Here is a 23944-nt window from a genome sequence, read left to right as displayed (position 1 = left end):
TTTTCTCAAGACCCTGAAGGCCAGGATCCCACTTCTGCTCACCTGACCTGCAGCATCCTGACAGTAGGGCACGTGACTGCCACCTTTGCCAAGCAGAGTATGGTTGACACGGAGACACTGTTGCGGCTCAGGCTGAATGATTGTGGCAAAGGTATCAAGATTGAATTCCCTATCCCATAGGCCCCAGATTTCCTTTGATTTCCAAGGGAGAAGGGTGACTCAGGCAGGGGCTGTGGAAAGACCACTTACTCAAGTTTCTGAAGCTGTGGCAGGCAAGGGAGTACCTCCACGATGTTCAGCACCTCTGAGTCCTTGAGCTGGTTGTCCTGAAAACTGCAGGGAGACCAAAGTCCAGTCCCTCAGCCCTGGGGTTGGGGGACTTGGGAGGCCCAGATGGCAGGTGACAGGCATGGCTACCCCCATGCAGGAGATAAGAGGACAGGGGCCCACAACAAGTTGATGACCTGCTCGGTGGTATATCTAGTAGGCTCAGCTAGGAGAAAAGGCCCCCTGCTGGCTTCACTTCTGTCCCTGTTCAGTCCCTATGGGGGAGTTCCTGCCTGGTGGCTCATGGGATCCAGATGATGGACTGTGAAGGCTTCATGAGGTGGGACGAGGAGACCCAGTACCCTGCTCTCAGGGGCTATGTCTGGGATGTGCCTGAGGTCCGAGTTCATCAGGGCCTCTTGGCTCTCAAGTGATGAGCAGAGTCTAGACTGGGATGCAGGAGATGCTGCTCCCAGCCTCAGCTCTGGTCCAACTCACCCAGAGCCCTAGGCCAAGCACATTCCTTTCTGACCTCACATTCCCTAACTGTCCAGTGGGGTCCACAACCCAGCCCTGCCTGCATTTCTAGCTGGAGAGACAGAACTGAAAAGAGTGAGGCTGCCTTTGTGAGTGATCACCCTGGTCAGAATGAATGTTTGAAACTATTGACACTTATTTTTCTTTCCTGATTATTGAGAGTGACCTTAATCTTTTCTCCTATCACCCAGTGATCATGCACACAGGCACCCAGCTGAAGAGGCAATAGGAGCTATGATCCAGCTAATGATACACTCAACAGGCCCAGTGCTGGGCTTCATCTGCCTGGACGCAGGGATGTTTTTTTCTAGATCTCATAAAAATGCCCTATAACCTAGCAGTGGTTCTCCCTGGCAACCCCCCTTCTCAGGTCACTCGTCACAGACACAGGGCAGGAGTATATTTGTGCAATTGTGCTTAGTTAGTGTGTACTTGCATCTAAATGTCTATGTGGTCCTAAGTGTGCACACATGTGTGTGTTACACATGCGCACACCTATGAATGTGCATGTATGGGGAGCATATACTTAAGTGAGCAGGTGAATGCCAGTGTGTACACATATGTGCATGAATGTGAAGGGATGTGTGTGTTTTGCACATTTATGTGTACTCACAGTGCCTGACACCTTTCTACACAGCCACCTCTTCTCTCAGGGTCTGAGAAAGAGAGGAGAGGGCCTCAAAATTCCAGCTTCTTCAAGATTGCTGAAAATATTAAGTGAGAGAAGCAATTCTTTGGGATCTTTGGGGGCCTTGTGTGTGGATCCAGCCCCAGCCAGTTCTTGGACTGATGTCTTCCCTCTCCGAGTCTCATTGCAAAACTACTAGCCAGACCCTGATCGAATATGCAGGAAACAGCGCAGGCCCCAGGGAGGCCCTAGGACCTGGCAAATGACTTTCCCTCCAGCCATAGAGACCTTCAGGACAGAACTCACCTGACCTCCTCCAGCTGTGGGCAGAGAGGCAAAGCCTGCACCAGGTGGCTGATGCCTCGGGCAGTGATCTTACTTCCTGTTAACCTACCGGGTAAGCAAAGATGGTGGGGAGGAATGGAGGAGACAGAAGGGGTAGGCCAGGAATCTGCCCCGTGTGGGGTCTGAGGGGAGGGAAGAGAGTTCCAGGCATCCCAGTCTGAGGATCCCTCCCGGTCCCAAGCCCTGGCTCACCCCAGCTTCTTCAGGCTCCCCATTGTCGGCAAGCTCCTGGAAAGGGCTTCTGCAAAGGCGTCCCCACACTTCCTGCTCTTAAAGCTGCCACAAGAAGAGGCAAGGTGGCAGAGGATCAAGGCTGAGCAGCGCACAGAGGTCATCACCTACCGCCTCCTCCGACAGACGGAACTTACACAGTGATGCCGATAGTAGTAGTAATAATAGTTGCTATTGTTGTAGTTGTTGTAGTGGTAACAAGTACGTATCATGGCAGAGACTTCTAACTATTCACCAAAACTCCTTTTCCACGTACAGAGCTATAACTGGGAACCTGGTTTCCCAGCCAGAGATGACAGTTCCCTGTCTCTCCTGCAGCTCAGTGTGGCCAGGTTACTGTGTTCTCACCACTGGAATGTGAATGGAAGGTATATGCCCTATTTCCAGGACTGAGCTTTAATACATTGAGAGTGTTTAATCCATGCTTTCTCTCGCCCTTCCCTCAAAACTAGAGCACAGAGAGGCCCAAGACCCAGCTTTGACCATGCAGATAAAGAGGCTCAAGGAGATGATGGAGCAACAAGGGAAGGGGCCTAGGTCCCTGCATGACCACATGGAGCTGAACCATCCCACCAACATGAATCACTTACTTCTGACTCTTTCATGAGAGTGAAATAAAATTTTATATTATTTAATCCACCATATGGGGGAGGTAGTTCTTTGTTACTACAGCCAAGGCTTTTAACTAGTACACATATTGAGCCTTACTGTGTGCCAGGCATCATGCTAAGAAGGGTTTTTCCTGAATTATCTCATCTCACTCTCACAACAATCTTATGAAGTAAGAATTATTACTGGTTCATTTTAGTGATGAAGAAACTCATCTGAGAGGTTAAATAAGCTGCCCAAGGTCAAACAACCTCTAGCAGAATAGCCTGGATCAGCGATTTCTAGGCTAAGACTGAGAGAGACTCAGAGTCCAGAAACCATGACAAGAGGAGATCCAACTAGATCCCAGTGGTCCTGGTGAGGCATGGAGTTTCCTTGCTGTGCTGCAGGCTAAGGGGCAGTAAGGGCCTATTGGTTCTGATACTCAGGATTCCCCCCAGGTCTCCCTAAGCAAGAATCTGCCAGACTGGTTGCCTCTACTCTCCCCAAAGCCCAGTCCCCTCCCTGGGCCTCCCCTGCCCTTACTCTCACCTGAGATTCTCTATCTGCCCACAGCCTTCCAAGGCCTCAGGACAGCGGGGCTCCAGGGGGCAGCCCTCAAAATCCAGGTGTATGGGGGTATCCCTGTGCCCCAGGATGTTGGTCAGGGCAGCCAGGTCAGTGTGGGTCATCAGGAAATTGTGGAAGCACAGTTGACTGGGGAGGCTTTGGGCCATGAGGCGTGCCAGCTCAGGCTCCTGGCTCTCACCCACACAGTGACACAGTTCAATAATCTTTGGCCCCGTGAGCCTGCGGGTGGCCAACTTCCCCAGTGCTTGCGTGACGGCAGCCTGTTTGGTGCCCACCCATGCCTCATGCTGTTGTGCCAGGTGGCTGAGGAAGGGACGGCAAGTGCAGGATGCCAGGCCTGCCAGGAAGGTGGGCAGATGTTCTAAGAGGCCCAGTCGAGCTTTGGTCCGCAGCACCCAACGAGAATGGAGGGTGATATGGCGGGTGAGTGTGTCTTTGTCCACCTTGGGGCTGGCCATTAGGTACAGGGCAGCAAAAAACTCCTGCAGGCTGAGGTGGGTGAAGGCATAGCCTGTCTCCTGGTGCTTGGGGCCTATGCAGACACAGAAGGAGGTCAGCAGGCCAAGGGCAGCCCCAAAAGCTATCGTGGGTGGGGGGATGTCTCCTGCAAAGAAGATAACCTTCCCAGCCTCCAAGCCCCTCAGGGCCACCTCACTGAGGCTCAGCAGGGAGTCAGGAGGCACGTACTTATGGGTACTGAGGGCGAGCACCATCTGCATGTAGCTCTGAGTCACAGTGGGCAGGAGGGCTGCAGACTGGCCTGGAGAGCTGCCTGGGAGCAGACTGTGGAGGCAGAGGCAGGCCACTTGGCACAGCGCAGGCACTGCACACATGCTCCAGAGATGTCCGTTCATCTGTAACTCTGCTAGGGCTGCCCCCTGCAATGGCTGGTCGCTGAAGAAGTGGCCCACGTACTCCTCCACCCGTGGCCCATCAAAGCCCCACATGTGGACCGTGGCTGCCTCTGTAGGCAGGCAGGCAGGCAGCTTCCCTGGACGGGAGGTGGTCATTACCCAGCAGCCAGGCAGAAGGGTCCCATGGCAGAGGTCAGAGAAGAGGGTGAGGACTGGACCTGAGTCCTCAGGACCTGCAGTCTCCCTGCTGGAACAGGGGTGGAGGACCTCGTCCAGCCCATCAAAGATCAGCAGGACTCCGTTAGCATTCTCCTTCAGGTACTGGAGGACAGCATCAGGGCCTGCCTCGGGGCTCAGGTACAGATCAAAGAGGAGCTGAGGTAGTGTCAGTAAACTTGTGATCAAATTGAGCTGGCGGAATTCAAAAAGGAACAGGGCCTGAAAGCGGTCCAGCTGGCCATCAGCCCACTTCTGGCAGAGCCGGTGGGCCAGTGTGGTCTTGCCCATGCCCGCCTTCCCCAGGAGCACTGTCACCCTTGGGGACTTGTTGACTCTAAAGTTGAAGAGGTCCTGGATGCTCGTGTCAGTGCCATCTTCTTCCTGAGAGTCGAAGGGCACTGTGGCCCGGCTCCACTGCAGGATTGGAGGGACGTAGGCCTGGGGGAAAGCAAGCGGCTTCCCTGGCCCAGGGGTCCTCTTGCCATAGCGCTGCCGGGCAGAAGTCCTCAGCAGCTGCAGGTACCTCTTGGCCAACTCTACAGGGGACGGGGAGATGGCATGAGGGCAGGAAGTCTCCCTGTCCCCAGAACTCCTTGTCCTAGTATCAGATGTGGGGAGCCTATAGTTTCGGCTGTGCATGTATGACAGGAGGGTGGGGGGTCTTGTGCCACCCAAATTCCTAAAAGGAATCGGTTCTACATTAGCACAGGTTCTAGCAGCCATTTAAATAGGGAGGTCTGACTGGGCAAGTGTGGATCATGGTTCTATTTGCTTTGCAACAATATAGGTTGTGTTAAGTTTTCAATAAGATGGGGAAGGCAAAAAGGGGCATTTCTTTTACCATGAATTAGTGGAACAACCTCTTACCATGATATCTGGGGAACCCATGCCCTTCCCCAGTCCTTCAGTTCTGCAATGGCCAGGGGTGATGCTGACAACATGCAGGCCCAGGCACTGACCGGTTACAACTGTGGGAGCTGTGCCCCTACTCTGCTACATGGAGACTTTTAGTTGCTGGGACACTGTGAGATCTTGGGTGGCCCAGGCGAAGGATTGGAGCCACTGCTGGAGGACACTGGGGGCCCCCACTGGGGGGTCTGACTTAGTGGACTATTTATATAGACGTGAATCCTCTAACCACCTGTGAATCTGCTGGCTATGTCCATGGGGGTTGGGTTTCCCACCTGGTGGGACAACTGGTCGAGAACTAGGGCTCTCCTGGACAGCTGGTGGAGAATGAGAGTTCTGTCTCTCTGACCTGGCAAGTCACCAGCAGCTCCCATGTCTCCCATGGGTACTGAAGGGCTTTTGATTTGGGTGGGGAGCTTCCCTGGTATCTTTCTTTCTCACGCCTAGACTGGCTAATGAGGGTCCAGGTCTGAGGTCATGCTCATCACCTCCCTGGGGATCTCTCAATCATGAGAACATGGGGGTGTCCCTGGAAGAGCCTAGATGTTCAAACTACAACCTGTTGGAATGCACCTGACTCCTTCAGCTGAGCCATCCCTGGAGGAGCCCCTCTGGCCTCCTGGGGGAGGCCCAGTCTTGCCAGACCCAGCCCACTCCTCTCCCCACCCAGAACCTCCAATTCTTTCCTCCTGGAAGCTTGGAAGACAAGAGTCACTGAGCTCCTGGAGGCTTGTCAGCTGGGGTTGGAGTCCAGCTGTGTTCTGGCTCCAGGGCTATCTGATCTCTGGGTCCAGGTCCCTCTCCATCTTGGGACCCACCTAGCTGCTGCTTCTTGCCTTGCTTCAGGAGGGGTGAGGAGCCACAGCTCTGATGAGGTCGCTTGAGGCCTAGAAAGAATGAAGGAAAGAGTAAGGGGTAAGGTTTGGGGGCCTGGGCTGAGGGGGTTCCCAGCATCTTCAGGGAGCTCTATTCCACAAACAGGCCTCAGGCCGACAAGCATATCCACACTCAGGGACTGAGCGAAGGCAGGTAGCAGGAAAGAATTCATCAACACTAGCTTCTGCTTGCAGAAGAGGGTCCAGGCCAGGAAGGCTCTGGGCCTGGGGGAATCTCCCAGTCCAGGATGCAGGGGGCAGGGCCCACAGCCAGCATCCTCTGAAACACTCAACCCCAAGCACTAATCATTCAGGAAGGAGCCAGCTCTGTTGAAACCATCACTGGTTGCAAAACTGCAGTTGCCAACAAGTGTGGTCAGGCCTGTGCCACTGGGCTTTATTGCATCCTTATCTCACATTTTCCACACTTCCACCCTTCCCTTCATGGTTTTGTGAGTTCTTATCTGGTTGCATGGATTTTCAAGAATCACTTTAAGGCCTTTTTGAAGAGGTTGGGAAAGGAAGACTGACAATGAGAAGGAAGGAAGGAGAGAAAGGAGGGGAGGAAGAAAGGGAAAAGGACTTACGGAAGAATTTTAAGAAATAAAGCAGGATTCTCCTATAGCCAGGCATTAGTGACCAATCAGAAGAGCCCCTGGAGCAGGCCCCCTGCCCTGCTGGGGGTTAACTTTGTAGTTGCTGGATTGAAAGAAGACCCAGGGATCCCCAAGAGGGACTAGAACTAGTTTGAGAATTCTTCAGAATTTTAACAAGTCCTCTATTAATAAGAGACTAAATATCCATCAGGCCTGGTCACAGGCATGTGACAATTATGCCAGCTCAGTAATAAGGGTCAGAATGGACCAGAGACCAGGACAAACAGTTTTGATTTGTTGGAGAGCTGGGTGGACACTTTCTGTTAAAGCCCATTGATGTTACTGGCATGCACAGCTGTAAGTAAAAAGTCCGTACTTCTATAGAAATAAGGGTTCTGAACCCACAGTGAACATCATATTCAATGGTGAAAGACTGAAAGCTTTTCCTCTAAGATCAGAAACACAGCAAGGATGCCCACTTTTACCACTTCTATTTAACATAGTACTAGAAGTCCTAGCTAGAGCAATTAGGCAAGAAAAAGAAATAAAAGGCATCTAAATCAGAAAGGAAGAAGTAAAATAATCTCTGTTTGTAGATAATAAGATCTTATGTGTAGAAAACCCTAAAAATTCCACAGAAAAAAGCTTTTTAGAACTGACAAATGAATTCAGGAAAGTAGCAAGATACAAAGTCAACATGCAAAATTCAGTTGTATTTCCATATACAATGGACAATCTGAAAAGGAAATTATTTTTTCCTTCTACAATAGGATCAAGAGGAATAGAATACTTAGGAATTAACTAAACCAAGGAGGTGAAATTATACAATGAAAACTTCAAAACATTGCTGGAAGAAATTAAAGAAGACATAAATAAATGGACACACATCCCAGGTTCATGGATTGGAAGACTTAAAATTGTTAAAATGTCAGTACCATCCTAAGTGATCTATTTTTTTAATGCTGTCCCTATCAAAATCCCAATGATGTATTTTGCAGAAATAGAAAAACTGATCCTAAAATTCATAGGGAATCTTAAGGGACTCTGAATAGCCAAAACAGTCTTGAAAGGAGAATTAAAGCTGGAGGACTCACACTTCCTGATTTCAAAATTTACTACAAAGGTACAGTAATCAAAACAGGGTGTTGCTGGCATAAAGACAGACATATAGCCCAGTGGAATAGAATAGAGAGGCCAGAAATAAACCCTCACAAACATGGTCACATTATTTTTGACAAGGACATCAAGACCTTTCAATGGGGAAAAGACAATCTTTTCAACAAAGGTGCTGGGAAACCTGAATATCCACAAGCAAAAAAATGAAATTGGACCCTTACTTAATACTATATACAAAAAAATTACTCAAAATGGATCAAGAACCTAAATGTAAGATCTAAAGCGATAAAACTCTTAGAAGAACACATAGGACAAAAGTGTCACAACATTGATTTGTCAGTGGTTTCTTGGATAGGACAACAAAGGTACAAAGGTACAGGTAATGGAAGAAAAAATAGGCAAGTTGAACTTCATGAAAGTCAAAAAGTTTTGTACACCAGAAGACACAGACTAAAAGGGCAACCCCCAGAATGGGAGAAAATATTGTACAACACATGTATCTGATATCCAGAACATATAGAGAACTCCTAAAACTCAACAACAAAACACAAACAAGCCAGTTTAAAAATGGACTTGAAGAGAAGTTTCTCCAAAGAAGGTATACAGATGGCCAATAAACACATGAAAAGATATTCAGCATCACCAGTCTTTAGGGAGATGCAAATCAAAGCTACAGGTTGGGGCTGGGAGCCACGGGGGAGGGGTAGGGGACTCGTGCAGAGGGATAGGGGATGTTGGTTTATGGGAAGCAGCCGTGACCAGCCACCACCAGCCTCCTCCTCTTCCTCCTCACTCCACCCTCCTCCTGCTCCCCAACCCCAGGCCTCACCATGGGGGACCTGAGATTCAGGTTGACTTTCTTCACCAGCTCCCAGCTGGCTGGGGAACCCTGAAAGAGAGGAGAGAATATAATATGCTCTGGGGACGTGGCATGATGCCTCGGGACCAGCTCTGGACTGTTGTCTGACTCAGGGCAAGTCCCTCAGGGCAAGTCCCCAACAAGAGAGAAATAAAGTTCACACTCAGTGACCTGGGAAGGGCACAAAGGGTGGCGGTGAGCCTTGAAGGCAGCTGTGGGCAGAAATGTGTGTGCATATGCAGGTCAGTGCACATACAGGTGTGAGCGCACACACGTGTTTATGGCTGTGTATATGTGTTTGCACACATGCACACCTATGTGTGCAACACACTGGTGCACACGGTGAAGCCCCTGCATTTCCTACACTTTGCTTTATGGTAGAGTTCTTGTGTGAGTTCTCATTTCCTCTCCAAAAACACTGCTGTCCTTCAATGTTCTGTGTTTTCCCACAGTGCTGTGTAGACAGAAGGTGCCCAAGAAACGCCCACTGAGCTCAACAGAGTTCAACTCACCTGCCCATCAGTAGGGATCAGAGGGCTCTCCCTGTGACTGCTTCTGACCACATTACAGAAAGAAACCCTCTTGGGCATTATGGGCTATTTGGAATTTCTTGGCTGGAAGGAGTCATCTGGTCCTTTCTCTCTGCATCCCACCTCCCTGGGCAACTGGGGTGGGGGAAAGTGGAAGAAAGGGTTCTTCGGGTTCCTAGCTGCTTTGGTGGCATGAGGGAATTTGCTCTAGAAGTGCTCAGAAACAAGGAATTTTGCTCCTGGCTTGGCCATGCTGTCTCTGTGTGACTCAGGTAGGTCCCAGCCTTCCTGGGCCTCCCTGGCTCCCTAAGACGGACTAGCTGGCTGCTTTGCAACTGTCCTGTGAGCTCTTACCGTCTTCATGGCCCCAAGTGCTCAGCAGGGGCACCTCCAGGTCCAGTGGTACATCCAGCTCCATGCACACACAGTGGATGAACGCCTGCCAGGTGTCCACCCCGTGGGCATGCAGTTCACTGAGCTGTAGGATGACCATTTGTGTGGGGTCTGGAGCCTTGTTCCTGGAGCCCAGGTCCATGTTGGGGAGGAAGAACTTCATCTTGGTGTTAAGCCATTCTGGGTATTGGCTGAGCAGCCTCACAAGCCAGCCCCACAGGTTCTTGGTGCTCAGCTGCAGACTAATGGGGTCCATGAGGAGGCAGCCCTGCAGAGACAGGACAGGCAGGTGAGCTGGGAGTTTGGAGGCAGTTGAGCTGGGCACAAGTGAGCTGGGAGGCAGGTAAGCTGGACAGAAGTCAAGAAGGGCAGTTAGGAACCACTACCCACATCTGAGGGGCACAAAATACGCAGAGAAGTGGCCTCTCCATGGAGTCTCAGTGCCTCTGTCCAGAAATTAGTCTGCTTCTTCTGCACCTGCCCACCCACCCCCGCTCTGAGCTAAGCTCATGGCACAGACAACTAGTTGTCCCCCAAAATCTGTTCTCCCCTTCTTTCTTAGTACTAGAATCCTTAAATATTCCCTGGATCATCTGGAATAGACTTTATTTCTCAGCCTCCCTTGTAATTAGATGTAAGCATGTAATTAAATTTTGGCCAATGGGATACAGGTGGAAATGCTATATATCCTTCTTTGCTTCTTCCTATTGGCTGGAATGTCAATGTGATGGCTGAACCTTGGGCAGCCATATTGGATCATAAGGTAGAAGCCAGTGCTGAGGAAGGTGGAGGGTAAAGCTTTCCTCCTGCTCTAGACTCTCTGACTTTGAACTTGTATTACATGACAGGAAGTAAATTTCTATTCTGTTTGAAGCACTGTTGCCAAGGGCTTTCTGCTACTCAAAGTGAATCTAATCCTACCTAAAACAATCCATGTCTCTGTCTCAAAGCAAATTCTCCCCTTCTCAACTGGAACTCTCAAATAACCAATATAAGGCAAGGGGCACTTACATAGCAAAAGCCTAAAAAGTATGCAGTCCCTTGATTCTGAAACTTTTTTTCTAGTACTCTAGCCTCAGGAAACAATCATGGATGTACATAAAATTTTTAATTACAGAGGTGTTCACTGCAAGATAATTTATAATAGATAAAAATTGGAAGCAGTGTAAATGTCCTTTTACATTGGGTATTAGTTAACCAATTGGTCATCCATCATACAGTGGAATATGCTGTAACATTTCCAAATGTACTTTCTGGTACTATTTATTTAATAATAATAGTAAACATTTAGAAATCACTTACCATGTGTTGGGTACTATTCTAAGTGTTTTATGTGTCTCATAAATCCTTACAACTCCAGAGATCCCATTTCCAATTCTGAAAAGTGGGGAGGCCTGCCCAGGAGTTAGCCTTACCAACTCCCAGAGGTTGGGGCACAGGACTACGTGTCCTGAGATTCAGACCCCAGTTGCTCCCTTGGCCGCCAGCAGAGGCCTCCTCGGCATGTGTCCCCAGCCCTCTCTGGATATACTTCTGCAAATGGACTAATAGCAATAGCTCCTCGCTCAGGCACAGAACTTTAGAATTCATGAAACATGCTTACCTCCATGGGTAGGCATGGATCGCCATCCCCACTGAACAGATAGGAAGACTAAGGCCACAGATGGGTACAGGACGTACCCAAGGTACATGACAGGGTCAGGCTCAGAACTGAGATTTCTTGCCTTTTAGGCCAGTAAATTTCCAAGGCTTTAGAGTCCTAAAGGGTACAAGGCAAGGGCTAAGATCCTAGGCTTTGATCTTGGCAAGAGGATGTGGCCATGGCCTAGGGCACAGTTGCTTTTCCAGGCTACAGTGTCCAAAGTCTACCCCGCCCTAAAGAAATCAGCCATGGCAGCAAAGTGGCAGGTGGAAGTGAGGAGTGTCCACAGGGCATAATTTCTGGGCAGATTCTTCACTGTCAGATTTTCCTCCCACCAGTGTAACACTAGGCCTCTGTTTCCACCATTAGTACTTCACCCCCTTGCGGGGAGACATGGTCAAGGATAACCTCCCCTGGGAGACAAAACACAGTACATCACTACCGGTCAGTGATGCTTCTGTGGGAAATAGCCTTGGAGACAGAGGATTACAGTAGAAAGAACCTCAGCCCCAGAGTTAGGAGACTAGTATTCTTGGCCCACCTCTGTAACTAATGCTCTGTGGTTGGCGTTAGGACTGTTCAAGATATTCTCTTTCTCCTCTTTCTAGGCCCTTGGTAGGATTGCACTTCTCTGCCCCTGTGAAATCAGGCAGGGCCAAAAACTTGTTTGGCAATGAAATATGCTAAAGAATGATACGTCATGTCTATGCAGAAGTTTAAAGAGCCAGTGTGGGATCCACCTGTACCATAGGAACAAGCTGCATTCCAGATCTAGGCTGCTCCTTTAGCCTGGTTCTGAGAAAGAGGAAAAGATGAAATAGAGGTCCCAGTTGACTGACAGTAGTCAAGAAGTAGGAGCAAAATAAATGTTTGCTGTCGTAGGTCAACTGGGACATTGGCTGCTGTTTTTTTTTTTTATTAAGGTATGATTGATATACACTCTTATGAAGGTTTCACATGAAAAAACAATGTGGTTACTACATTTACCCATATTATCAAGCCCCCACCCATACCCCAATGCAGTCATTGTCCATCAGTGTAGTAAGATGCCACAGATCCACTATGTGCTTTCTCTGTGCTACACTGTTCTCCCCATGATCTTCCACACCATGTGTACTAAACATAATATCCCTCAATCCCCTTCTCCCTCCCTCCCCACCCGCCTTCCCACACCCCTCCCCTTTGGTAACCACTAGTTCCTTCTTGGAATCTCTGAGTCTGCTGCTATTTTGTACCTTCAGTTTTACTTCATTGCTATACTCCACAAATGAGGGGAATCATTTGTCATTTGTCTTTCTCTGCCTGGCTTATTTCACTGAGCATAATATCCTCCAGCTCCACCCATGTTGTTGCAAATGGTAGGATTGGTTTCTTTCTTATAGCCGAATAGTATTCCATTGTGTATATGTACCACTTCTTCTTTATCCATTCATCTACTGATGGACACTCAGGTTGCTTCCATATCTTGGCTATTGTAAATAGTGCGGCAATAAACATAGGGGTGCATATGTCTTTTTGAATCTGAGAAGTTGTATTCTTTGGGTAAATTCCAAGGAGTGGGATTCCCTGGTCAAATGGTATTTATTTTTTTAGTATTTTGAGGAACCTCCATACTGCTTTCCACAATGATTGAACTAGCTCATTCCCACCAGCAGTGTAGGAGGGTTTCCCTTTCCCCATATCCTCACCAACATTTGTTGTTCTTAGTCTTTTCGATGCTGGCCATCCTTATTGGTGTGAGGTGATATCTCATTGTGGTTTTAATTTGCATTTCCCTGATGATTAGTGATGTGGAGCATCTTTTCATGTATCTGTTGGCCATCTGAATTTCGTCCTTGGAGAACTGTCTCTTCATATCCTCTGCCCATTTGTTAATTGGGTTATTTGCTTTTTGGGCATTGAGGCATGTGAGTTCTTTATATATTTTGGGTGTTAATCCGTTGTGGGATATGTCATTTGAAAATATATTTTCCCATACTGTAGGATGCCTTTTTGTTCTGTTGATGGTGTCCTTTGCCATACACAAACTTTTTAGTTTGATGTAGTCCCATGAGTTCATTTTTGCTTTTGTTTCCCTTGCCTGAGGAGATGCATTTAGGAGAAAGTTGCTCATGCTTATATTCAGGAGATTTTTGCCTATGTTGTCTTCTAAGAGTTTTATGGTTTCATGACTTACATTCAAGTCTTTAATCCATTTTGAGTTTACTTTTGTGTATGGGGTTAAACAATAATCCATTTCATTCTCTTACATGTAGCTGTCCAGTTTTGCCAACACTAGCTGTTGAAGAGGCTGTCATTTCCCCATTGTATGTCCATGGCTCCTTTATCATATATTAATTGACCATATATGGTTGGGTTTATATCAGTGCTCTCTAGTCCGTTCCATTGGTCTATGGGTCTGTTCTTGTGCCAGTACCAAATTAAATTGTCTTGATTACTGTGGCTTTGTAGAAGAGCTTGAAGTTGGGAAGTGTAATGCCCCCAGCTTTATTCTTCCTTCTCAGAATTGCTTTGTCTATTTGGGGTCTTTTGTCATTCCACATGAATTTTTTAACTATTTTCTCTAGTTTGTTGAAGAATGTTGTTGGTATTTTGATAGGGATTGCTTTGAATCTATAGATTGCTTTAGGCAGGATGGCCATTTTGACAATATAAATTCTTCCTATCCATGAGCATGGGATGAGTTTTCATTTACTGGTATCTTCTTTAATTTCTCTCGAGTGTCTTGTAGTTTGTAGCTTTCACTTCCTTGGATAGGTTTATTCCTAGGTATTTTATTCTTTTTGATACAACTGTGAATGAAATTATTTTCCTGATTTCTCTCTCTGTGAGTTCATTGTTAGTATATAGGAATGCCACAGATTTCTGTGTATTAATTTTGTATCCTGTAACTTTGCTGAATTCAGATATTAGATCTAGTAGTTTTGGAGTGGATTCTTTAGGGTTTTTTATGTACAATATCATGCCATCTGCAAACAGGGACAGTTTAACTTCTTCCTTGCCAATCTGGATGCCTCTTATTTCTTTGCATTGTCTGATTGCCATGGCTAGGACCTCCAGTGCTATGTTGAACAGAAGTGGGGAAAGTGGGCATCCTTGTCTTGCTCCTGATCTTAAAGGAAAAGCTTTCAGCTTCTCACTGTTAAGTATGATGTTGGCTGTGGGTTTGTCATATATGGCCTTTATTATGTTGAGGTACTTGGCCTCTATACCCATTTTGTTTAGAGTTTTTATCATGAATGGATGTTGAATTTTGTCAAATGCTTTTCCAGCATCTATGGACATGATCATGTAGTTTTTGTCCTTCTTTTCGTTGATGTGGTGGATGATGTTGATGGATTTTCTAATGTTGTAACATCCTTGCATCCCTGAAATAAATCCTACTTGCTCATGATGTATGATCTTTTTGATGTATTTTTAAATTCAGTTTGCTAATATTTTGTTGAGTATTTTTGCATCTATGTTCATCAGGGATATTGGCCTGTAATTTTCTTTTTTTGTGGTGTCTTTGCCTGGTTTTGATATTACACTGATGCTGGCCTCATAGAATGAGTTTGGAAGTATTCCCTCTTTTTCTACTCTTTGGAAAACTTTAAGGAGGATGGGTATTAGGTCTTCACTAAATGTTTGATAAAATTCAGCGGTGAAGCCATCTGGTTCAGGTGTTTTGTTCTTAGGTCATTTTTTATTACCAGTTCAATTTTGTTGCTGGTAATTGGTCTGTTCAGATTTTCTGTTTCTTCCTTGGTCAGCCTTGGAAGGTTGTATTTTTCTAGAAAGTTGTCCATTTCTTCTAGGTTATCCAGTTTGTTGGCATGTAATTTTTCATAGTATTCTCTAATAATTTTTTGTATTTCTGTGGTGTCCATAGTGATTTTTTCTTTCTCATTTCTTATTCTGTTTATGTATGTAGACTCTCTTTTTTTCTTTATAAGTCTGGCTAGGGGTTTATGTATTTTGTTTATTTTCTCGAAGAATTGGCTCTTGCTTTCATTGATTCTTTCTCAATTTTATTTATTTATGCTCTAATCTTTATTATGTCCCTCCTTCTACTGACTTTGGGCCTCATTTGTTCTTCTTTTTCTAGTTTCATTAATTGTGAGTTTGGACTGCTTATATGGGATTGTTCTTCCTTCCTGAGGTAGACCTGTATTGCAATATACTTTCTTCTTAGCATTGCGTTGGCTGCGTCCCACAGATTTTGCGGTGTTGAATTACTGCTGTCATTTGTCTCCATATATTGCTTGATCTCTGTTTTCATTTGGTCATTGATCCATTGGTTATTTAGGAGTATGTTGTGAAGCCTCCATGTGTTTGTGGGATTTTTCATTTTCTTTGCATAATTTATTTCTAGTTTCATACCTTTGTGGTCTGAGAAACTGGTTGGTACAAATTCAATCTTTTTGAATTTACTGAGGCTCTTTTTTTTCTTCTTCCCATTTTATTTATTTATTAATTATTTATTTTGGTATCATTAATCTACAGTTACATGAAGAACATTATGTTTACTAGGCTCCCCCTTCACCAAGTCCCCCCTACATACCCCTTCACAGTCACTGTCCATCAGCATAGTAAGATGCTGTAAAATCACTACTTGTCTTCTCTGTGTTGCACAGCCCTCCCCATGTACCCCCCCACACTATACATGCTAATCGTAATGCCCCCTTTCTTTTTCCCTGCCCTTATCCCTCCCTTCCCACCCATCCACCCCAGTCCCTTTCCCTTTGGTAACTGTTAGTCCCTTCTTGGGTTCTGTGATTCTGCTGCTGTTTTGTTCCTTCAGTTTTCCTTTGTTCTTATACTCCACATATGAGTGAAATCATTTGGTACTTGTCTTTCTCCGTCTGGCTTATTTCACTGAGCATAATACCCTCTAGCTCCATTCATGTTGTTGCAAATGGTAGGATCTGTTTTTTTATTATGGCTGAGTAATATTCCATTGTGTTTATATACCACATCTTCTTTATCCATTCATCTACTGTTGGACATTTAGGTTGCTTCCGTATCTTGGCTATTGTAAATAGTGCAGCGATAAACATAGGGGTGCATCTGTCTTTTTCAACCTGGAGTGCTGCATTCTTAGGGTAAATTCCTAGAAGTGGAATTCCTGGTTCAAATGGTATTTCTATTTTGAGCATTTTGAGGAACCTCCATACTGCTTTCCACAATGGTTGAACTAATTTACATTCCCACCAGCAGTGTAGGAGGGTTCCCCTTTCTCCACAACCTCGCCAACATTTGTTGTTGTTTGTCTTTTCGATGATGGCAATCCTTACTGGTGTGAGGTGATATCTCATTGTGGTTTTAATTTACATTTCTTTGATGACAAGCAATGTGGAGCATCTTTTCATGTGTCTGTTGGCCATCTGAATTTCTTCTTTAGAGAACTGTCTGTTCAGCTCCTCTGCCCATTTTTTAATTGGATTATTTGCTTTTTGTTTGTTGAGGTGTGTGAGCTCTTTTATATTTTAGATGTCAACCCTTTATCGGATCTGTCATTTATGAATATATTCTCCCATACTGTAGGATGCCTTTTTGTTCTATTGATGGTGTCCTCTGCTGTACAGAAGCTTTTTAGCTCGATATAGTCCCACTTACTCATTTTTTATTTTGTTTCCCTTGCCCAGGGAGATATGTTAATGAAGAAGTCACTCATGTTTATGTCCATGAGATTTTTGTCTATGTTTTTTTCTAAGAGTTTTATGGTTTCATGACTTACATTCAGGTCTTTGATTCATTTCTAATTTACTTTTGTATATGGGGTTAGACAGTGATCCAGTTTCATTCTCTTACATGTAGCTGTCCAGCTTTGCCAGCACCATCTGTTGAAGAGACTGTCATTTCCCCATTGTATGTCCATGGCTCCTTTATCGTATATTAATTGGCCATATATGTTTGGGTTAATGTTTGGAGTCTCTATTCTGTTCCACTGGTCTGTGGCTCTGTTCTTGTGTCAGTACCAAATTGTCTTGATTACTGTGGCTTTGTAGTAGAGCTTGAAGTTGGGGAGAGAGATCCCCCCCCACTTTATTCTTCCTTCTCAGGATTGCTTTGGCTATTCGGGGTCTTTGATGGTTCCATATGAATTTTTGAACTATTTGTTCCAGTTCATTGAAGAATGCTGTTGGTAATTTGATAGGGATTGCATCGAATCTGTATATTGCTTTGGGCAGGATGGCCATTTTGACGATATTAATTCTTCCTAGCCACGAGCATGGGATGAGTTTCCATTTGTTACTGTCCTCTTTAATTTCTCTTAAAAGTGTCTTGTAGTTTTCAGGGTATAGGTCTTTCACTTCCTTGGTTAGGTTTATTCCTAGGTATTTTATTCTTTTTGATGCTATTGTGAATGGAATTGTTTTCCTGATTTCTCTTTCTATTAGTTCATTTTTTACTGAGGCTCTTTTTTGTGGCCTAGTATATGATCTATTCTTGAAAAGGTCCATCTATTCTAATGGGTTTTTCAGTGCCTCTGTGTTCTTACTTATTTTCTGAAGGACAGAAGGTTTATCTGTCCTTCAGAGTAAGTGGTGTGTTGAAGTCTCCTAGAATGAATGCATTGCATTCTATTTCCCCCTTTAAATCTGTTAGCATTTGTTTCACATATGTAGGTGCTCCTGTGTTGGGAGCATAGATATTTATAATGGTTATATCTTCTTGTTGGATTGACCCCTTTATCATTATGTAATGTCCTTCTTTGTCTCTTGTGACTTTATTTATTTTGAAGTTTATTTTGTCTGATACAAGTACTGCAACTCCTGCTTTTTTCTCTCTATTAGTTGCATGAAATATCTTTTACCATCTCTTCACTTTTAGTCTGTTTATATCTTTGGGTTTAAAGTGAGTCTCTTGTAGGCAGCATATAGATGGGACTTGTTTTTTTATCCATTCAGTGACTCTATGTCTTTTGATTGGTGCATTCAGTCCCTTTACATTTAGGGTGATTATCGATAGGTATGTACTTATTGCCATTGCAGACTTTAGATTCGTGGTTACCAAAGGTTCAAGGTTAACTTCCTTACTACCTAAGAGTCTAACTTAACTCACTTAATATGCTATTACAAACAAAATCTAAGGGTTCTTTTCTTTTTCTCCTCCTTTTTCTTCCTCCTTCATTCTTTATATATTAGGTATCAAATTCTGTACTTTTTGTCTATCCTTTGATTGACTTTGGGGATAGTGAATGTAATTTTGCATTTGCTTAGTGATTAGCTGTTCTACTTTCTTTACTGTGGTTTTATTACCTCTGGTGACAGCTATTAAACCTTAGGAACACTTCCATCTATAGCAGTCCCTCCAAAATAGACTGTAGAGATGGTTTGTGGGAGGTAAATTCTCTCAGCTTTTGCTTATTTGGAAATTGTTTAATCCCTCCTTCAAATTTAAATGATAATCTTGCTGGATAAAGTAATCTTGGTTTGAGGCCCTTCTGCTTCATGGCATTAAATGCATCATGCCACTCCCTTCTGGCCTGTAAGGTTTCTGCTGAGAAGTCTGATGTTAGCCTGATGGGCTTTCCTTTGTATGTGATCTTATTTCTGTCTCTGGCTGCTTTAAATAGTCTGTCCTTATCTTTGATCTTTGCAAATTTTATTACTATATGTCTTGATGTTGTCTTCCTTGGGTCCCTTGTGTTGGGAGATCTGTGGATCTCCATGGCCTGAGAGACTATCTCCTTCCCCAGATTGGGGAAGTTTTCAGCAATTACCTCTTCAAAGACACTTTCTATCCCTTTCTCTCTTTCTTCTTCTTCTGGTACCCCTATAATGCGAATATTGTTCTGTTTGAATTGGTCACAGAGTTCTCTCAATATTCTTTCATTCTTAGAGATCCTTTTTTCTCTCTGTGCCTCAGCTTCTTTGTATTCCTATTCTCTAGTTTCTATTTCATTTATCGTCTCCTCCACCGTATCCAACCTGCTTTTAATACCCTCCATTGTGCTCTTCAATGATTGGATCTCTGACCTGAATTCATTCCTGAGTTCTTGGATATCTTTTTGTACCTCCATTAGCATGTTAATGATTTTTATTTTGAACTCCCTCTCAGGAAGAATCATGAGGTCCATGTCATCTTTCTCAGGGGTTATACTAATTTTACTCTGTACCAGGTTCCTTTGGCATTTCATATTTGTATATGGCGCCATCTAGTGTCCAGAAGGTCTACTCTCTGGAGCTGCCCAGCCCCTGAAGCAATGTTGGGGGTCACAGAGGAGTGGGATTGGTGTCTGGGGGGAAGGAAAGAGCTGTTTCCTGCTTCCCAGCTGCTATGCCTGTCTCTACTGCATGAATCAGTGGGCTGAGCACACAGGTATAAGCTTTTGTCCCAGAGCAGCCAGATATGGATCCCTGCTTTCCACAAGTGGCTGGAATCTCAGTCTCTCCAGGAATTCTACCTGTCTTAGCTTTCCAACCCTGTAATCATGAGAAAATCATGAAAGCACCATGAAATGTAGGTTTGTGCTCCCAGAGCAGATCTCCAGAGTTAGGTATTCAGCAGTCCCAGGCCTCTACTCCCTCCCTGCTCAGTTTCTCTTCCTCCCCCCAGTGAGCTGGGGTCGAGGAAGGGCTTGGGTCCTGCTGGGCCACAGCTTTGGTACATTACCCTGTTCCGTGAGGTCTGCTTTTTTCTCCAGGTGTATGCAGCCTGGTGCAGTCCTCTTTCCTGTTGCTCTCTCAGGATTAGTTGTATTAATTATATTTTCATACTATATGTGGTTTTAGGAGGAAGCCTCTGTCTCACCTCTCATGCTGCCATCTTTAATCTCTGGCTGCTGTTTGTTACTGCAGCATAAACTGGCCTGTCTTAGCTGATATACTCCTAGTATGATCTTAAGCAAATCTCTTCCCTATCTGATCCTCAGTCACACCATCTCTAAAATGAGCTGACTGGATGCTGTCTCAAGGCTCTTCCTGATTTTCCATGTCCAGTGATTTTCACTGTCATGCTGAATGGTGGTTAAGGGTAGATTTGTTGTGTTGGGGGCAGCTTAGGGAGGTAAATATGGGCAGGGGGCAGTCTTGGTAGGCAGTAGGAGTGGAGTGAAGGAGTGGCTGAAAGGGACAGAGAGGAAGCAGAGGGGAAAGATCACCTACTTGGCTTCCTGGTTCATCATAGGTGTTCTAGGGTGTTCGTGGAGATGGTCTCGTGGGTGCCTGGGCCCAGTGCATGTGCCTTGAGATGGATCTGCGGGTTGTGTCCATAGGCCAGGTCCCTAAGGAGAGAAGAGACAGGGTGTTCTCCCCACTATTCCAAATCCTAAGAGAAGTGCTGTGCAGAAGGCATCAGCCCTCACCTCTGAGGACAAATTTCATCCCAGAAAAGTCCCCTTGCCTTTATGCACAGATCTTGTTCTTCCCCAACCGCAGTTCTTATTGTCCCTGGACTGTGCCTGGCCCAGCATCCCTGGTGTCGCCTCCTGCCACACCTGGCTCAGAGGAATGTCTCTCTTCCTCCTCCAACTTGGACATGAACCTTCTTATAATGACCTGTACCATCAGGGTGTGCCCTTCAAATCCAGCAGATTTATTACAGCTCATTTATTTGGATGAAAATGGAGTAACCTCACCAAAGATGCCAACTTCCTTTCTCAGTAAAACCCCAAAAAGGGTAGGATTTTCAATCTTCTTTCTTACTACATTATGAAGCAGTTTTTAAACAGTCGAGAATAAACACTCTTCTTTTTTTTTTAATTTTGGTATCATTAATCTACAATTACATGAGAAACATTATGTTTACTAGACTCCCCCCTTCACCAAGTCCCCCCCACATACCCCATTAGTCACTGTCCATCAGCATAGTAAGATGCTGTAAAATCACTACTTGTCTTCTCTGTAAACACTCTTCTTAATGAGAAAACCTAGAGGCATTGATCACTGCCCCATAAAATGATGCTCTGGCACAAATGTCCATATAACCCACCTTTAGAGATCTTGCCTAAAGATATGGAACAGACAAGAAAAGAGATGGCCAAAAAGCATGTGGAAGAAAGGCCGAAAGGCAAAAGATCAGTGTGTGCACTGACTGTGTGTCTGTGAAGTGCGAGGACTGTAACTACAAAGTTCCAGGACTTCAGATAAATCCTCGCCAATGTGGCACATTCTAACATAACACAGATAAGTACTGTAGGGACAGATTAAAAAAAAAAAACAGCTCCTGTTGAAGAGATACTGGGGTACTAATGGTACTTTTGAAAATAAAACTGTCAAATTCTAACAGGAGGAATGGAGAGAGGCATGAGGAAATTGAGGTAAAGCCTTGCTGTGGACTGAATGTTTGTGCCCACCCCAAATGTATCCGTCAAAGCCTAAATCCTTGGGGCAATGGTATTGGGAGGTGGGGCCTTTGGAAAGTCATTAGGTCATGAGGAAAGGGCCCTTATGGTGGAGTCAGTGTCTTTATAAGAAGAGGACAGGACAGCTTGCTTCCTCTCCGATCACCACCAGGTGAGGAGCAGGCAGCCATCTCCAAACCAGGCCGAGAGCTCTCACCAGTCACCAGATCTGCTGGCGCCTTGATCTTGGACTCCCCGGCCTCTAGAACTGTGAGAAATAAATGTGTGTTGTGTAAGCCAGCCAGCCTATGATATTCTGTTACAGCAGCCTGAATGGACTAAGACAGACGTGCTTGTAACCACAGAAATAAAAGAAAATACCCTCTAAGTTAATACGTAGATTTAAGGCAATGCCCCTTAAATTATGGAAGGATAATTTCAATAACCTGATGAAATTATAATTCATTTAGACAAAAAAGGGGCAGAAATGACAAGTATTTGTATGCTTTGAATACTTCATAATAAACTTTTAAAATTAGAATTAGATAAAAAGAAAAGACATGAAGGCAGTTAGAGCCAAGCCTATTTGTTGGGTGGGATAGGAAAAAAAGAGAGAGGTTTCCAAACATAATAAAGCCTATTATAAAATATCCATCACTAAAACTTTATGGAACCATATTAAAAAATAGAAAAAAATGACCAAAGGAATGGAATAGACTTCAAATTATCTCCACATTCACTTAAAACTCACCGTTTAATCAATAGTATTAAGAGAAAAAATATAAGAAGATACACAGTATTAAAACACACAGTAATAATACAAGTGTTTAAAATTTAAGGAATTATTTCTTACTTAAGACATGAAAATAACATTTTCTGTATGGGCAAATTAAAACCACAGCCAGATGCCACTTCACACCCACATCGAGTGGCTATAATGAAACAGAAGACAATACAAGTGCTGGTGAGAATCAGAGAAATAGGAACTTTTATCCACTGCTGGCGGGAATGGAAAATGGTGAGGCCGCTTTGGAAAACAGTTTGGCAATTTCTTAAAATGTTAAACATAAAGTTATCATATAACCCAGCAATACCACTCTTGGGTCTGTACCCAAGAGATATGAAAATATACCTCCACACAAAAACGTGTACACAAATATTCCTTATACATAATAGTCAAAAAGTGAAAACAACCCAATATCCAAAAACTCATGAATGGATAAAAAAGTAAATGGTGTATCTATGTAATGGAACATTATTCAGCAATAACAGGAACAAGTTGCTACATGCTACAACATGAATGAACCACATGAACATTATACCAAGTGTAAAAAGCTCCCAAATATACTACCAAGTAAATTCAAATTTAAAAACACGCAGCACACGTTTCAGTGTGTGTGTGTGTGTGTGTGCATACCTACAGACTAACTCTAGAGCTAAACAAGAAACTGGTGACAGGATTGTGTGTAGGGAAGGGGCCTGAGGGACCCAAACAAAGAAGAGCCCTTTCCAATGTACTCTTTTGGACCGCTTTGTACCATTCAAACTTTTTAACGGGCACATTTTTATTGAAAAAAGAAAAACCATAAAAGCATTTACATTAAAAACTAGAACAGACATTTCCCTAATGTGTAAGGAAGATAAATACATGCTGGTGAGTAAGCACAAGAAATTATCAGTGATGACTCATAGAAATGGAAGTTCCCTACATGTGAGATAATTAAACTAAAAGAGAAACAGGAAGCCAATAAGTGAGGATAAATACATGTGCTAAGTATGACAGATGATAAAATGTCAAATTAAATAGCAAATCATGCCTACCTTTTAGTTTAACATTTGTGTGTATGTTACAGGGACAAAACGACATTTCACTGGAAAAGCGCTTCAAGTTGAACAGGTAATGTAATGAATATTTGCTGAATGCCAGGAAAGTGCCTTTTGGCGTAACTACTCCTTTTGGATGCCTCACATGCATTAAAAAATTTCCAAGTCCAAAACTGAGCTGCTGTTCTCTCCTGCCAGATTGCTCGCTCCCACCACCACCTTCCCCATTTCAGTGAAGGGTGGCGTCGTGCTTAGGCCAACGATGGCTTAATTTTCCCAAGTGTATTCTAGAAACTCACTTCCTCCGCTGTTGTCGCTCAGACCTGGTGGTAGTTTCTCACCTGAATGCCTGCCTGCACATGGAGACCTGGTCTCCTTCCTTTTGCTTGCCCCCAACATCCTATACACAGGGGCAGAGGGTCACTGCTAAAACGTGGCCCACATCTGCTTAGAATGTTCCCAACTCACCTTCCCATCTCACCCCAGGTGACAGTCAAAGATCTCAATGCTATCAAGTTATTTAAACAGTTACTTTTGAAATCAAACCTGATAACTTTAAAATTTCCCTCATTGTATTGGTTGTCCCCCCACCCTTTTTTTTAACTTTTGGTAATGAATGGGTTTGTTTGTTTTTTTGAGAAAACTGCTTATTTTATCAAGAATGTTCAAA

At 44.5% G+C, this 23944-nt stretch overlaps 1 protein-coding gene across 4 annotated transcripts in view; it reads right to left on the bottom strand.

Moving 5' to 3' along the window:
* Nucleotides 1-23944, bottom strand: part of NLRC5 (NLR family CARD domain containing 5) — a 106243-nt gene that overhangs the window by 42282 nt on the left and 40017 nt on the right. For 2 of the 4 annotated variants that reach the window (XM_036881080.2, XM_036881081.2), the window contains exons 2-10: nucleotides 20273-20391; nucleotides 9500-9806; nucleotides 8586-8645; nucleotides 5988-6056; nucleotides 3149-4796; nucleotides 1970-2053; nucleotides 1739-1822; nucleotides 250-333; nucleotides 43-132 (exon numbers count right to left, since the gene is read on the bottom strand). In XM_036881080.2, the coding sequence (XP_036736975.2) occupies nucleotides 43-132; nucleotides 250-333; nucleotides 1739-1822; nucleotides 1970-2053; nucleotides 3149-4796; nucleotides 5988-6056; nucleotides 8586-8645; nucleotides 9500-9794 (2414 nt within the window). In that variant the 5' untranslated portion in view covers nucleotides 9795-9806; nucleotides 20273-20391. Of the gene's footprint in view, nucleotides 1-42; nucleotides 133-249; nucleotides 334-1738; nucleotides 1823-1969; nucleotides 2054-3148; nucleotides 4797-5987; nucleotides 6057-8585; nucleotides 8646-9499; nucleotides 9807-20272; nucleotides 20392-21667; nucleotides 21714-23944 lie in introns of those variants that run through there. The other 2 variants (XM_036881079.2, XM_057493408.1) reach the window with 2 other exon arrangements.

Source organism: Manis pentadactyla, chromosome 15 (genome assembly GCF_030020395.1).
Source record: "Manis pentadactyla isolate mManPen7 chromosome 15, mManPen7.hap1, whole genome shotgun sequence".
NCBI classification, from domain to species: domain Eukaryota; kingdom Metazoa; phylum Chordata; class Mammalia; order Pholidota; family Manidae; genus Manis; species Manis pentadactyla.
Note: the sequence above shows the minus strand (reverse complement) of the source record. Positions and strands in the feature narration are given on the sequence as shown.